We start from the raw sequence: 13,272 nt of genomic DNA, 5'->3' as shown, positions 1-13,272 counted from the left end.
GTGCTCAATTCCTACTTTGGCTGAGTCTTCTCCCAAAAGAGGGTCTATGACCCCCCTGGCAAAGGCGAAGTACAGGCTGAAGGGGCAGGATTGCAGCTTGAGATCGACAGGCATATGGTCAAGGAACACCTCATTACTTTGAATGAGTTCAAATCTCCAGGGCCAGATGAACTGCATCCTAGAGTCATAAAGGAACTGGCAGAAGAACTCTCAGAACCGCTGACTATTCTCTTTGAGAAATCATGGAGGACAGGGGAAGTGCCAGATGACTGGAGGAGGGCTAACGTTGTCCCTATCTTCAAAAAGGGTAAAAAGGAGGAACCTGGGAACTACAGACCAGTCAGTCTGACATCAATCCCTGGGAAAATTCTGGAGCAGATCATAAAGCAATCCATCTGGGAGCACCTTGACAACAATGCCGTGATTACTCGAAGCCAACATGGATTTGTCAAAAACAAGTCCTGCCAGACAAATCTGATCTCATTTTTTGATCAAGTAACCTCCCTTGTAGACCGTGGGAATGCTGTAGACATCATATACCTCGACTTCAGCAAAGCTTTCGACAAAGTGCCCCATGATATCCTGATGAGCAAACTAGCTCGAAGTGGGCTAGATGAAACAACGATCATGTGGATCCACAGTTGGCTACAGAATCGGACTCAAAGAGTGCTTATCAATGGGACCTTCTCAAGCTGGGGAGAGGTAACGAGTGGGGTACCGCAGGGCTCAGTCCTGGGCCCAGTGCTCTTCAACATTTTTATTAATGACTTGGAGGAGAAGGTGCAGGGAATGCTGATCAAATTTGCAGATGACACAAAATTGGGAGGGATAGCTAATACTTTGGAAGACAGAAACAAAATTCAAAGTGATCTGGATAGACTGGAGCGCTGGGCAGAAAACAACAGAATGGCATTTAATAGGGACAAATGCCAAGTTCTGCACCTAGGAGAAAGAAACCAAATGCACAGTTACAAGATGGGGGATACGTGGCTCAACCACACTACGAGCGAGAAGGATCTTGGAATTGTTGTCGATCACAAGCTGAAGATGAGCCAACAATGTGATGTGGCTGCAAAAAAGGCAAATGCTCTTTTGGGCTGCATTCATAGAAGCATCGCTTCCAAATCCCTGGAAGTACTAGTTCCCCTCTACTCAGCACTGGTTAGGCCTCATCTGGAGTACTGTGTCCAGTTCCGGGCACCACACTTTAAGAAGGATGCAGACAAACTGGAGAGGGTTCAGAGGAGGGCAACAAAGATGATCAGGGGACTGGAAACAAAGCCCTATGAAGAGAGACTGCAAGAACTGGGCATGTTTAGCCTTGAGAAGACTGAGGGGAGACATGATAGCACTCTTCAAGTACTTGAAAGGTAGTCACAGAGGAGGCCAGGATCTCTTCTTGATCATCCCAGAGTGCAGGACACGGAATAATGGGCTCAAGTTACAGGAAGCCAGATTCCGGCTGAACATCAGGAAAAACGTCCTGACTGTAAGAGCAATACGACAATGGAACCAATTACCTGGGGAGGTGGTGGGCTGTCCCACACTGGAGGCCTTCAAGACGAGGCTGGACAGCCATCTGTCAGGGATGCTCTGACTTGGATTCCTGCATTGAGCAGGGGGTTGGACTCAATGGCCTTGTAGGCCCCTTCCAACCCTACTATTCTATGATTCTATGAATAGTGGGAGATTCAAGACAGACAAAAGTACTTATTCATACAGAGCATAGCTAAACTATGGAATTTGCTCCACAAGGTGTACGGCTTGGAAAAGCGGTTACACACATTTATGGAGGATGAGGCAATCAATGGCTACTAGCTGGGAAATGGAGTGGGAAGGTGCTGTTGCACTCATGCCCTACCTGTGGGTTTCCTATGAGCATCTGTGTGGCCACTGTGTAAATAGAACAGGGGACTAGAGAGGCCTTTGTTCTGAACCAGCATGGCTTTTATATTCTTATGGGTGTGAATGAATTAATGTGACCCATAACTCCCTCTCCCCTTGCCCATTCTGAGGTAAAACACCCCTGAAGCCTCCTTTCTGGTAGGCTTAGCTTTAAGGCTTAAACTAATAAAAACCAGAAGACAAAAAGTTCTCTCTCAAGGAAGCATTACAGAATCCTCTTTTTCTGTAAGATAAAGGTAGGTTGAGACCTTCTAAAGGAAGGTTGAGACCATAAAATCCCACTAAGACCTGAAAGTTTCCTCTTAAGGGAAGACCTTATAAGAAATAGCTATGGATAAATTGTGGGTGTATTTATTATTACTCAGTGGAAATGGATTTATGAAAATGCAGAAAAACATGGAAACATAACAACTTGCCCTCTATCCCTTGGTTAAATAAACTCATATAGTCAACTGTTATGTTGTTTCCTGCACAGAAATAATAGCTGCCAAATAGAGATTTGGCAGCCATTTTCTCAAGCGGGCAGCAGAGACAAGTGCATGGATGCTGATTGTCAATACACGCCAGCATTCTCCTGCTTCTGGCAAGCCGTCTCTTAATCACATGCCAAACCTGCCATACAGTATGCCTCTACGAACATTCCAATCTGGGCTGCCGTATGCACTCTACTGCAAACTGTGCCCCTGGTAAAGAAGTTGGGGGAGAGGGAGGAAAGCAGCCATCCACAAGCAAAGCGGTCATAAAACTGATCCAATTCTCCATTAGAAACTCTGCTTAGTCCCTCAGTTCCGCTCCATAGGAAAGTGCCCCAACTTCATGGCAATAAAACTGGGAAACAGAACTTACTTCAATTATCTGAAGAAAGCCTACATCATACAAGGGACAGCTAGCACTCCCAGAGCCAAATCTAACCCCCACTTGCCAACATAGAAGAATGTGCAGCCATAAAAAGGCAGCAGTTATAGCCAGAGTTGGCGGGTACCCTTGTGGGCGATACAATCTGAACCGGTTGTTCACCATCACCTCCCAGGATGGAATCACCACTCCCCCAATAAAGCATAATGTTGATCTGTGGCCTACACAAACACCTCATTTGATGTATGATCTAGCTGACGCCAGCAAGCGTGTAAGGACTGCCAGCAGAAGTTGGACATCTTTGGGAGAAAAGCCCCATTGCAAGGACCCCCCCCCCCCAACAATGTACTGCTGTGAGGATGGGGGCAACGAGGCCAGCGCCTTCAAGTGAAAAAGGCTGCCTACAAATTCTGTAACGAACAAACCCACTTGATTTTGGGGCTTGAACCCTTAGAAGCAGAAATGTTTTCTATCTGTACAAGACTGAGAATGTAACAGAACAGAGTACAATTTAAATAATGAACTAGATTAAATTCTTCATTGTCCTATTGTTGAATGGGACCTACTGCCAAGCAAACAAGTAAAACACTACAGCTTTTATACTCTGGATCCTAAAATGAGAGGCTGACACATAAATCATAGGCTTGCCTAACAAGTTATGGATACGCAGTGGATGCCTGATGGGTGTAAGTGAAGACATAACTGAACAACCTCCCTGAACTGTCAGCCTGATGAGCACTGGAACATTTTGCAGCAGCTAAATGGCAAATAAGGTTCAAAGTAAGTGTAAACTCTTGCATATCAAGGAGGAAGTCCTAACCTCACAGCTATACCAATGGTATCTGCACTGACAGCCTTTAAAAAGCTTTCCTAGAAATGAAATCACAACGTAATATCATGTCAGAGACTAACACTGCTCTGTTAAATGGAATAAACATCCGTTATCACACATTTGAGCACAACTGCCTTTTTACTTAAGGACCACAGGAACGTGAACTGACTCTTGTGGTCAGTCATTAGAAATACAACAATTTATCATATAAATATCAACAGGTAGAACTGACTGCAGTTAGAAAACAGGGTGAACAAAGCCCTCTTTATTTTTATGTACACCACGTATGGCAAGAGTCGCTCGTTCAGGTAAATTCTCCAGCATTCTTCAGTCTCTTCACACACCTCTTCAAGCTATCTCTGTGGACTGATGTTTAATCCAACTGAAAGGAGAGAAGAAAAAGACAGTGAGCATACATCTAACAAGCTTTTCTTGAGAGCCTACATCTTTTCCCGCCATAACCTGCTATGTGATCACCGGAAGTGGCACCATAAACAGGGATTTTCAGAGTTCATTCAGGTAATGTGAGCTCAAGAACCTAACAGCCCAATCCTCCGCTTTAGCTAGGATGGCTACCACTACACACTCACTTGCACAAGCCAGTCGCAATGCAATCCTCCATTTAGGGCGCAATCCTATCCTGATTCCAGGCAGCCTCCAAACTCAGAGGCTGACGGGAATCCTATGCAGAGCAGGAGGAGTGAGGAGGCAATCTTTACCTCCACACCCCTACCGCTCTGTATTTTAGCTAGCCAGGCGTTTTTGCCCATCTAGCCGGAGCTGTGCGGAGGGAGAGGGAAGGAGGCTGGGGCGGCCAGGGATTCTTTGAATGCCAGCCGCCACAGGAAGGCACCCTTTCCCTCCTCTTTGAGCTCAAATGTGATTTTGAACTCTACGAGTTGGCAAGCTGGTAGAGGCAGCCAGTGTGGTTCTCTCTGCACTGGCGGGGAGGGGGCGGGCAGCTCCAATGTGGCAATGTCTACAACCTCCATGCTGGGAACCGGAATAATCCTACGCCCCATCCATCACAAACAGGGCTTTTCAGAGTTCATTCGGGTAACGTGAGCACAAGAACCTAACAGCCCAATCCTCCGCTTTAGCTCGGATGGCTGCCACTGCACTCTCACTTGCCCTCGCAAAAGCCAGTCGCTACGCAGTCTTTCACGAAGATATGCAACAACAACGTCTCAGAGCACAAAAATATTTCGTAAACGCTTTTAGAGCCCTTCTCTCTGGGCTGGGTCTTCAGGGCCGGGGGGAAGCCGACGGAGACGGGATGGGCCACTTGCAGCCCCCCAGGTTATGCATCTACTCATTCCGTCTCTGTACGGCCCAACAGCCGGAGCTCTTCGGGCAAAGCGCAGGAACTATTGAGCTGCAAGCCTCGTCGCCCCTCGCTGCTGCCTGTGCTGGCTCGACGAGAGCGGGCGGCTGTGTTCCGGCGGGCACCGCCGGCTGTCAGGCCAAAGCGACTCCTTCCCAAGCCCTCGCCGTCGCGGGGGCCACCGAGGGCCAGGCACCCCGGCTTCGGGCCTTGCAAACCTGGCGCGATGGCGGCGGCCGCCCCCAGGCGTGCGTTCCCAGCGTCCCGCCCCTGCTGCCGGCCACGGGGCTCCCCGCGAGCCCGCACAGCTGAGGCGACGCTGGGCCGCCCCGCCCTCGAGACGGCCGTTCCAAGCAGGGGGCCTCAGCCGGCGGCGCCCCGGCCACGAGCCCGCGAGCGGGCGCTGCCGAGCCGGCCCGTCGCGCCCGTCCCTCGCAGCTGGGCCGGGCGCTCCCCGCGGGCGCTCGCCACGCCGGGCCCGCCCAGAGCAGGCCCCGCGGAGCGGCAGGAGGCCGGCGCGCACGGCCCGCAGCCGCGCCCGCTCACCTTGACGAAGCCGATGTCCTTGGCGTACTGGCGGAAGCACTGCCGGCACATGTTGAGCCCGTACTTGCGGATCAGGCCGTGGCGGTTCGAGCACACGCGGCTGCGGGGAGACGGAAGGGCGCCGCGCGCGAGCGAGCGCCGCGTGAGCAGCGCGGCCGCGCCCGCCCGGCGGCGGCCCCCAGCCCCCCGCCTCAGCCAGGCAGCCCCCCCCCGCCCCAGCCCGCCTCAGCCAGGCAGCCCCGCCGACCCCCCGCCTCAGCCAGCCCCGTCTCCCCCGCCCCCGCCTCAGCCCGCCCCCTCCCCTCCCCTCCCCTCCCCTCCCCCCCCCGCCTCAGCCCGCCTCAGCCAGGCAGCCCCGCCGACCCCCCCGCCTCAGCCAGCCCCCTCACCTCCCCGCCCCAGCCCGCGCCCGGCAGCCCCCGCCCCCGCCAGGCAGCCCCCCCCCCGCCCCAGCCCGCCTCAGCCAGGCAGCCCCGCCGACCCCCCGCCTCAGCCAGCCCCGTCTCCCCCGCCCCCGCCCGCCCCCTCCCCTCCCCTCCCCCCCCCGCCTCAGCCCGCCTCAGCCAGGCAGCCCCGCCGACCCCCCCGCCTCAGCCAGCCCCCTCACCTCCCCGCCCCAGCCCGCGCCCGGCAGCCCCCGCCCCCGCCAGGCAGCCCCCCCCCCGCCCCAGCCCGCCTCAGCCAGGCAGCCCCGCCGACCCCCCGCCTCAGCCAGCCCCCTCACCTCCCCGCCCCAGCCCGCCCCGTCTCCCCCGCCCCCGCCCCCGCCCCCGCCCCCGCCCCCGCCCCCGCCCGGCAGCCCCCGCACCTCACCTCACCTCGCCTCCCGCCGCCCCAGCCAGCCCCTCAGGCGCCCCCACCCCCGCCGGGACACCCACCAGGACCGCGAGCCCTGCCCGAACTTCCTGGGGTGGCTCCAGTAGAGCTGCTGGTGGCCCATGCTGCCTGTCGCTCGCCCGCCGCCTCAGCCGCGCGCCGCAGGAAGGGAGAGGAAAAGGCCGCGCCGCGCCGCGCCAGCGCACAAGAGGGCCGCGGGCGGGCGGGGCGCTGCTCCCGGCATGCCGAGCGCGGCGCGCAGGCGCCGTCCGGCGCGGGAGGCCGCCGCCCGGCCTGCCGCCGCCCGGCCCTCCGCGGTGACGTCGGCGGCGCCCGCCTCGAGTAGGTCTGCGGCGCCGCGTCTGGCAGCCGGGCGCGGTGGCGCGAGCCTGTAATCCAGCTACTCGGGAGGCTGAGGCCGGCGGATCGCGTGAGCTCAGGAGTTCTGGGCTGCAGTGGGCTATGCCGATCGGGTGTCCGCACTAAGTTCGGCGTCAATATGGCGGTCCCCGGGGAGCCGGGGGCCACCAGGTTGCCTAAGGAGGGGTGAACCGGCCCAGGTCGGCGACGGAGCAGGTCAAAACTCCCGTGCCGATCAGTAGTGGGACAGCGCCTGTGAATAGCCGCTGCAGCGTAGCCTGAGCAAGACAGCGAGACCCGGGCTCTCCTTTTGCGCCCGCGCCTGTGAAGAGCCGCTGCAGCGTCGCCCGAGCAAGACGGCGAGACCCGCGCTCTCCTTTTGCGCCCGCGCCCCGCGGCTGCCGCCCCGCCCCGCCCCGCCCCGCCCGGGGGCCGCCGCTGCGGGACGGGGGCGCCTCCCGCCGGCGCCGCCGAGCCTGCCGGCGCCCCGCGCGCGGGCCGGCGGCCGGGGCCCCCGCGGGCTTCTGCCGCGCCGCGGCGCAGCGCCTCCTCCCGGCCGGCGCGGGGAGTGCCGCCCGGCCACGCGGATTTCCCCGCCGCCGCCAGCAGGGGTCAGTGCGGCGCCGGCGCGCGGGGGGAGGGAGCGCCGCGGGTCCCCTGGCGGGCGCGCGCAGGGCGCTCGGAAGGGCGGGCAGGCGGGGCCCGGGCCGGGCCGGGCCGGGCCGAGCCGAGCCGAGCCGGGCGCCCCGCCGCGGGGCGGAGAGGGAGCGAAGTCGCGCGCCGGCCGCGCGCTCGGCCGGGCCGGGCGGGGCGGAAGGAGCGCGGGCCACGCTCGGCTGCCGGGCGGCGCTCCGGGGCCGCGCGCTGCGGCGAGGGCGTGAGCGGCGCGGGGGCAGGCTCGGCGGCGGGGCCCTGGCGTGTGAGCCGGGAGCGCGGCGCGCCCGGCCCGGCCCTGCCCGGCCCGAGTCCCCGCGGGGCCGGGCTCCGCGGAAGGGCTGCGGAGGGCCCCGGGGAGGAGGCGGCGGGCAGAACCCGGCCCCGCGGGGCTTCCCGCGGCGCCCAGTTGGCCCCGTGGGAGCAGAGGCTGGGCGCGATGGGCCCTCGGCATGATCCAGCAGGGCTCTTCTGCGCTCGTGTCAGCGTCCCTTAATGTGGGGTTTTACTCTTGCTGCGAGCAGTGACTGGCACATCATGGCTGGGGCATCGACGCCGTGTCTTGCCGCTGTTGCAAGCTTCCCGCCGCGTGCGGAGGGCTCTGGGCGTGTGCAGAATGCCTTTGTCAAATCAACTCAGTAGGGCAGTTTTGTGCCTTTCACATAGAAGGCCCCAAGTCATGTTGGAATTGTTGTGGATCACAAAGCTGAATATGAGCCACAATGTGATGCCGCTGCAAAAAAGGCAAATGCTCTTTTGGGCGGCACTAATAGAAGCATCACCGTCAAATCCCGGGAAGTGCTCGTTCCCCTCTACTCGGCGCTGGTTAGGCCTCATCTGGACTACTGTGTCCAGTTCTGGGCACCGCACTTTAAGAGGGATGCAGACAAGCTGGAGAGGGTTCGGAGGAGGGCAACCAAGATGGTCAGGGGACTGGAAACAAAGCCCGATGAGGAGAGACTGAAAGATCCTGGCATGGTTAGCCTTGAGAAGAGAAGACTGAGGGGAGATAGGACAGCGCTCTTCAAGTACTCAGAATCCTAGAATAGTGGGGTTGGAAGGGGCCTACCAGACAATTGAGCCCAACCCCCTGCTCAGTGCAGGAATCCAAGTCGGAGCATCGCTGACAGATGGCTGTCCAGCCTCGTCTTGGAGGCCTCCAGCGTGGGAGAGCCCACCGCCTCCCCAGGGAATGGGTTCCGTTGTCGTATTGCTCTAACAGTCAGGAAGCTTCTCCTGATGTTCAGCCGGAATCTGGCTTCCTGGAACTTGAGCCCATGATTCCGTGTCGTGCACTCTAGGATGATCGAGAACCGATCCTGGCAACCTTTCAAGTACTTGAAGAGCGCTGTCATCTCACACAGTGGCCACTTCTTGAGAGCTCCTGGTCGTTTCAGCAAGACTTGCACTGGAGAATGTCCCCAGGGTATGTGCTTCAGTGTGTTCCAGTTGTCCGTCTCCCCATGTGCTAACAAATGCCACTGAAAATCTACTGTGTCACTGTGCATTGTGGTAGGGCCACCTTCGTGTGTCCATGCAGCGCAATGGACTTTCTGTGTAAGGTATTTGTGTAACATCTGTGGTACACATAAGTCTCTCCTTCGTTCTGTAGTGCTGTTCTGCAGAGAGAGTGCTTTACAGCAGCGGTGGCCTGACTTCGGTCTTGCGCATCAGATTCTTATTTTGTGGTGCACCGACATGTTTTAAATTGACAAAGGAAGAGTGTACGCTCAGATGGTCTTCTCTTTTAGAGCATGAATAATTGTATTAAGTGATCCTGAGTCTGTGTTCTTGCTTAAGAACTTAAGAAGAGCCCTGCCGGATCAAACCAAGGGTCCATCTTGTCCAGCATTCTGTTCACACAGTGGCCAACCAGCTGTTGACCAGGGAACCACAAGCAGGACACAAATGCAACAGCACCCTCCCGCCCATGTCCCCCAGCAACTGGTATGAAGACGTGTAGGATCAGACCAAGGTCCACCAAATTCTACATCGTTTTCAAGAATCCAAATAACCATCTGCTGTTGGTGGTTGACCAGAAATTGGCCAGAGCTCCACTAGGGGACCAGGATCCACCTTCTCCCCACCCCTTACATCATAGTGCTTATCCATGGGACCTTCTCAAACTGGGGAGAGGTACCGAGTGGGGTACCGCAGGGCTCAGTCCTGGGCCCAGTGCTCTTCAACATTTTTATGAATGACTTGGAGGAGGAGGTGCAGGGAATGCTGATCAAATTTGCAGGTGACACAAAATTGGGAGGGATTGCTAATACTTTGGAAGACAGAAACAAAATTCAAGGTGATCTGGATAGACTGGAGTGCTGGGCAGAAAACAACAGAATGACATTTAATAGGGATAAATGCCAAGATCTGCACCTAGGAAAAAGAAACCAAATGCACAGTTACAAGATGGGGGATACGTGGCTCAACCACACGACAAGCGAGAAAGATCTTGGAATTGTTGTCGATCACAAGCTGAAGATGAGCCAACAATGTGATGTGGCTGCAAAAAAGGCAAATGCTCTTTTGGGCTGCATTCATAGAAGCATCGTTTCCAAATCCCGGGAAGTGCTAGTTCCTCTCTACTCAGCACTGGTTAGGCCGCATCTGGAGTACTGTGTTCAGTTCTGGGCACCACACTTTAAGAAGGATGCAGACAAACTGGAGAGGGTTCAGAGGAGGGCAACGAAGATGGTCAGGGGACTGGAAACAAAGCCCTATGAAGAGAGACTGCAAGAACTGGGCATGTTTAGCCTTGAGAAGAGAAGACTGACGGGAGATAGGATAGCGCTCTTTAAGTCCTTGAAAGGTTGTCACAGAGAAGAAGGCCAGGATCTCTTCTTGATCATCCCAGAGTGCAGGACACGGAATCATGGGCTCAAGTGGCAGGAAGTCAGATTCTGGCTGAACATCAGGAGAAACTTCCTGACTGTTAGAGCAATACGACAATGGACCCAATTCCCTAGGGAGGTGGTGGGCTCTCCCACACTGGAGGTGTTCAAGACGAGGCTGGACAGCCATCTGTCAGGGATGCTCTGACTTGGATTCCTGCATTGAGCAGGGGGTTGGACTCGATGGCCTTGTAGGCCCCTTCCAACCCTACTATTCTATGATTCTATGATTTAGAGTGCGATCCTACAACTCCCAGTATGGTTCAGCCAGTAATGCTGGCTGGGGGATGCTGGGAGCTGTATGCTGTGACGAAATTGTATTTTATTGTTTAGTTGCATATTGAAATGTATATTTACATACTTGATGTACTTCGACATGTCACTTCTCCTAAAGGCAATGGTAAGTTGGGGGAGCGGGGAATTAAAATGTGCAGTTTTTGAATGGGATCTCCTGACTGGCCATCCTATTTTTCATTTGGGAGAGAGGAGAGGAGGAATATCAGCTTCTTGGTTTGCTTTGGGAGGGGACTTGTGGACTGGCTTTCTGAGAGGTAGAATCATAGAAGAGTAGGGTTGGAAGGGGCCTACAAGGCCATTGAGTCCAACCCCCTGCTCAATGCAGGAATCCAAGTCAGAGCATCCCTGACAAATGGCTGTCCAGCCTCGTCTTGAAGGCCTCCAGTGTGGGAGAGCCCACCACCTCCCTAGGTGGTTCCATTGTGGATAGGATTAGGGCAATTGGGCTCTAGCTTTGGGAGTGGTTAAATTCCCCTGGGTGGTGGAGGGAGATATATTTTTTAAGATTAAAGTATTAATGTGAGGAGGGATTGCGTAGATAAGGAAATAATACACACTTGAAACCTTAATGTAACATTCAGGAGCTCGAGCGGTATTCAAACCTCACAAACCTTGTAAATAAAGTCTTATTTTGTTTGGTTCTTTCAAACCACGCCTTTCTCGGCTTCATTCTTTACCAGCAAAGGTTTAAATGAAATTACAGAAGAAATGAGCCTAACAGTATCAATGAACACACCCACACATAAAGAAATGGAAGGTTGTCTCCTCACTAAGAGGAGGGTGGAGGCAGCATTAAAATAAAAGTAGAGGTTAAAACTGATGTATGCTGTCCCCACGCACTCGCTCTAAGAAATTACCTGATTAGGGGAGGTGAATTTTGTACCTGATGGTGTATAAATGTTAAAGAGGAGTGGGGAGGATAGAATAATCGCATGAGTAGAAGGGTGTCTTCCTTTCTGCACAGGATTGTGCCCTTAGCAGTCTGCTCCTGAGCACTCTTACTTGGAAGCAAATTGAACTGAAAACAACATTCCAAGTAAATGGGATTAGGATAAATGTGTTTTAGCAGGGAGCTCGTGTAGTGTCAGCGTTGTATTCATGTCTGTACTGCAAGGAGCAGCTGCATTTCCTGAACACATAATGGAGAGGGAATTTATTTTTAAGAGGTGCTGTTTTGCGCTTATGTCCAGGTGGAGCCAGCATAGTTTTCAAGGACTTCCAGGTTACACCTAAATAGCTTTGGATGCTTTTACATTTGTCAATAGGGAAATAAAGCTGCGTTTCTGAAGGGATGAATAGAAGATAGATGCTTGATTTTCAAGTCAAAGGATCCCATTACTGCTGAAATGTGCCTTTTCCTACAAGCTTTGGAACTTTATGGTGGTAAAGAAACTGCCTCACATTATGTCCTAGATCAAGGGCACAGTCTTATACGGAAGATCCACCACCTGAGGAGCCCCAGGGTGCTGTGGAAGGCCTGCGCCGGTGGAACGCCAGATGCACTGCCGCACTGACACATACACCAGAGGAACATCACGCTGTTCGTTACACAATGGAAGATGCACTGGTGGAATGGCTAAAACGGGGTCCAGTCGTGGGCGGGATGTAGGTGCCACAGGGAACAGGACATTTATGTCTTATCCTATACTTGTTCAGCCCATGGCCATGTTCCCATCAATGGTGTAACTACACCAGCCCCAGACTTGGTGCAGGAAATCCCCCCCCCCCCGACTTCAGTGGGATGGGGGCAAGTTCAACACAGCCTCTCCCGTGTCGATGACTGCCCTGTCCTCTGAGCAGGAGCTCACAAAGGGGCTCTGGTGATGGGAACCTGGCGAAAGGGCACTTTGCACAAAGCTGCCTGTTCCCGGAACATGCATCGCAACTTGAGCATATGGCTAATGCATCCCTGCTTAGAACCTGAACAGGTACCTCACCTTGGGACCCCAGACACAAACACTCAACAACAAAGCCCGTTCCAACCATGGGAAGTCATTGGCCATCCTGGCTGGGCTATGCTGGCAGTTGTAGTCCAACACATCTGAAGGGCACCAGGTTGGAGAAAGCTGTAGGAGGGTTGAGGAGTGAGGGACTGAGCTTGGCAGAAAACGTGAGTTATTGGGCAGGATTCGTCAGTAGTAAGTGAGGTGTCCTCGTTCAGGTGTTCCAGGCCTCAGAGGCAGCAAGGGAGGGCGGGCGGAGTCTTTTGAGACCTGGCCATGGTGGGTCCTGGAGCTGGATGAATGGAGGTCACAGGCATGGCTGTGTTGGGAGTGGTGATGGGAGGGGACAAGGCCGCAGAGAGCTGTAGAGTGGATTAGCATTTTCACTCCATACTGCCCCCCACTCTTTTTCTGTTTCCTGAGCGTTCCAGCCAAGGAGGAGTTCTGCTAGACTTGGAACGTTGCACCCAGCATCTTAAAACACTGGTTGGCCCAGCGGTCTCACACCGTGCTTTGTGAATTGCTTTCCATAGCAGAATCAATATTCAGTGCGGGATAACACAAACACTGGGCCAATGGTCAAATAGCTGTTTTAAATTAAAATGGGTGGGGGTGGGGGAAGGAGACATCTGTTATCCGTGGCAATAAATATTCTGCATTCGATGCATGCTGGGTTAATAATCCCACGCATACATATGCTGAACTGAAATTAAATGAGATCAGCTGAAAATGAATATTCCTTAAATCCCCCCTATGCCTGATTTCAGCAGCCAGGGGGCAGAATGGTCACACGGCTGGATTTCAGTTGGCGGGCGCTTGGCAGCAAAAAGGCCCACTGCATGGATGCCC

The 13,272-nt window shown here is 54.9% G+C and overlaps 1 protein-coding gene and 1 non-coding gene across 2 annotated transcripts; one reads left to right on the top strand and one right to left on the bottom strand.

The window, feature by feature from the left end:
* Positions 1–3,824: 3,824 nt before the first annotated feature.
* Positions 3,825–6,495, bottom strand: LOC146356823 (small ribosomal subunit protein uS14). Its single transcript, XM_084833691.1, has 3 exons — positions 6,341–6,495; positions 5,463–5,562; positions 3,825–3,974 (listed from the first exon to the last, which is right to left on the bottom strand). Exons 1-3 carry the CDS (start codon positions 6,400–6,402, stop codon positions 3,966–3,968), a joined length of 171 nt encoding a protein of 56 aa, XP_084689817.1. The 5' UTR covers positions 6,403–6,495; the 3' UTR covers positions 3,825–3,965.
* Positions 6,496–6,646: 151 nt separating this feature from the next.
* Positions 6,647–6,945, top strand: LOC146356822 (signal recognition particle RNA). Its single transcript, XR_014787044.1, has one exon.
* The last annotated feature ends 6,327 nt before the right edge of the window (positions 6,946–13,272 follow it).

Source organism: Heloderma suspectum, chromosome 1 (genome assembly GCF_057233095.1).
Source record: "Heloderma suspectum isolate Gila_16-S chromosome 1, 16-S_ref, whole genome shotgun sequence".
In the NCBI taxonomy this organism is placed as follows: domain Eukaryota; kingdom Metazoa; phylum Chordata; class Lepidosauria; order Squamata; family Helodermatidae; genus Heloderma; species Heloderma suspectum.
Note: the sequence above shows the minus strand (reverse complement) of the source record. Positions and strands in the feature narration are given on the sequence as shown.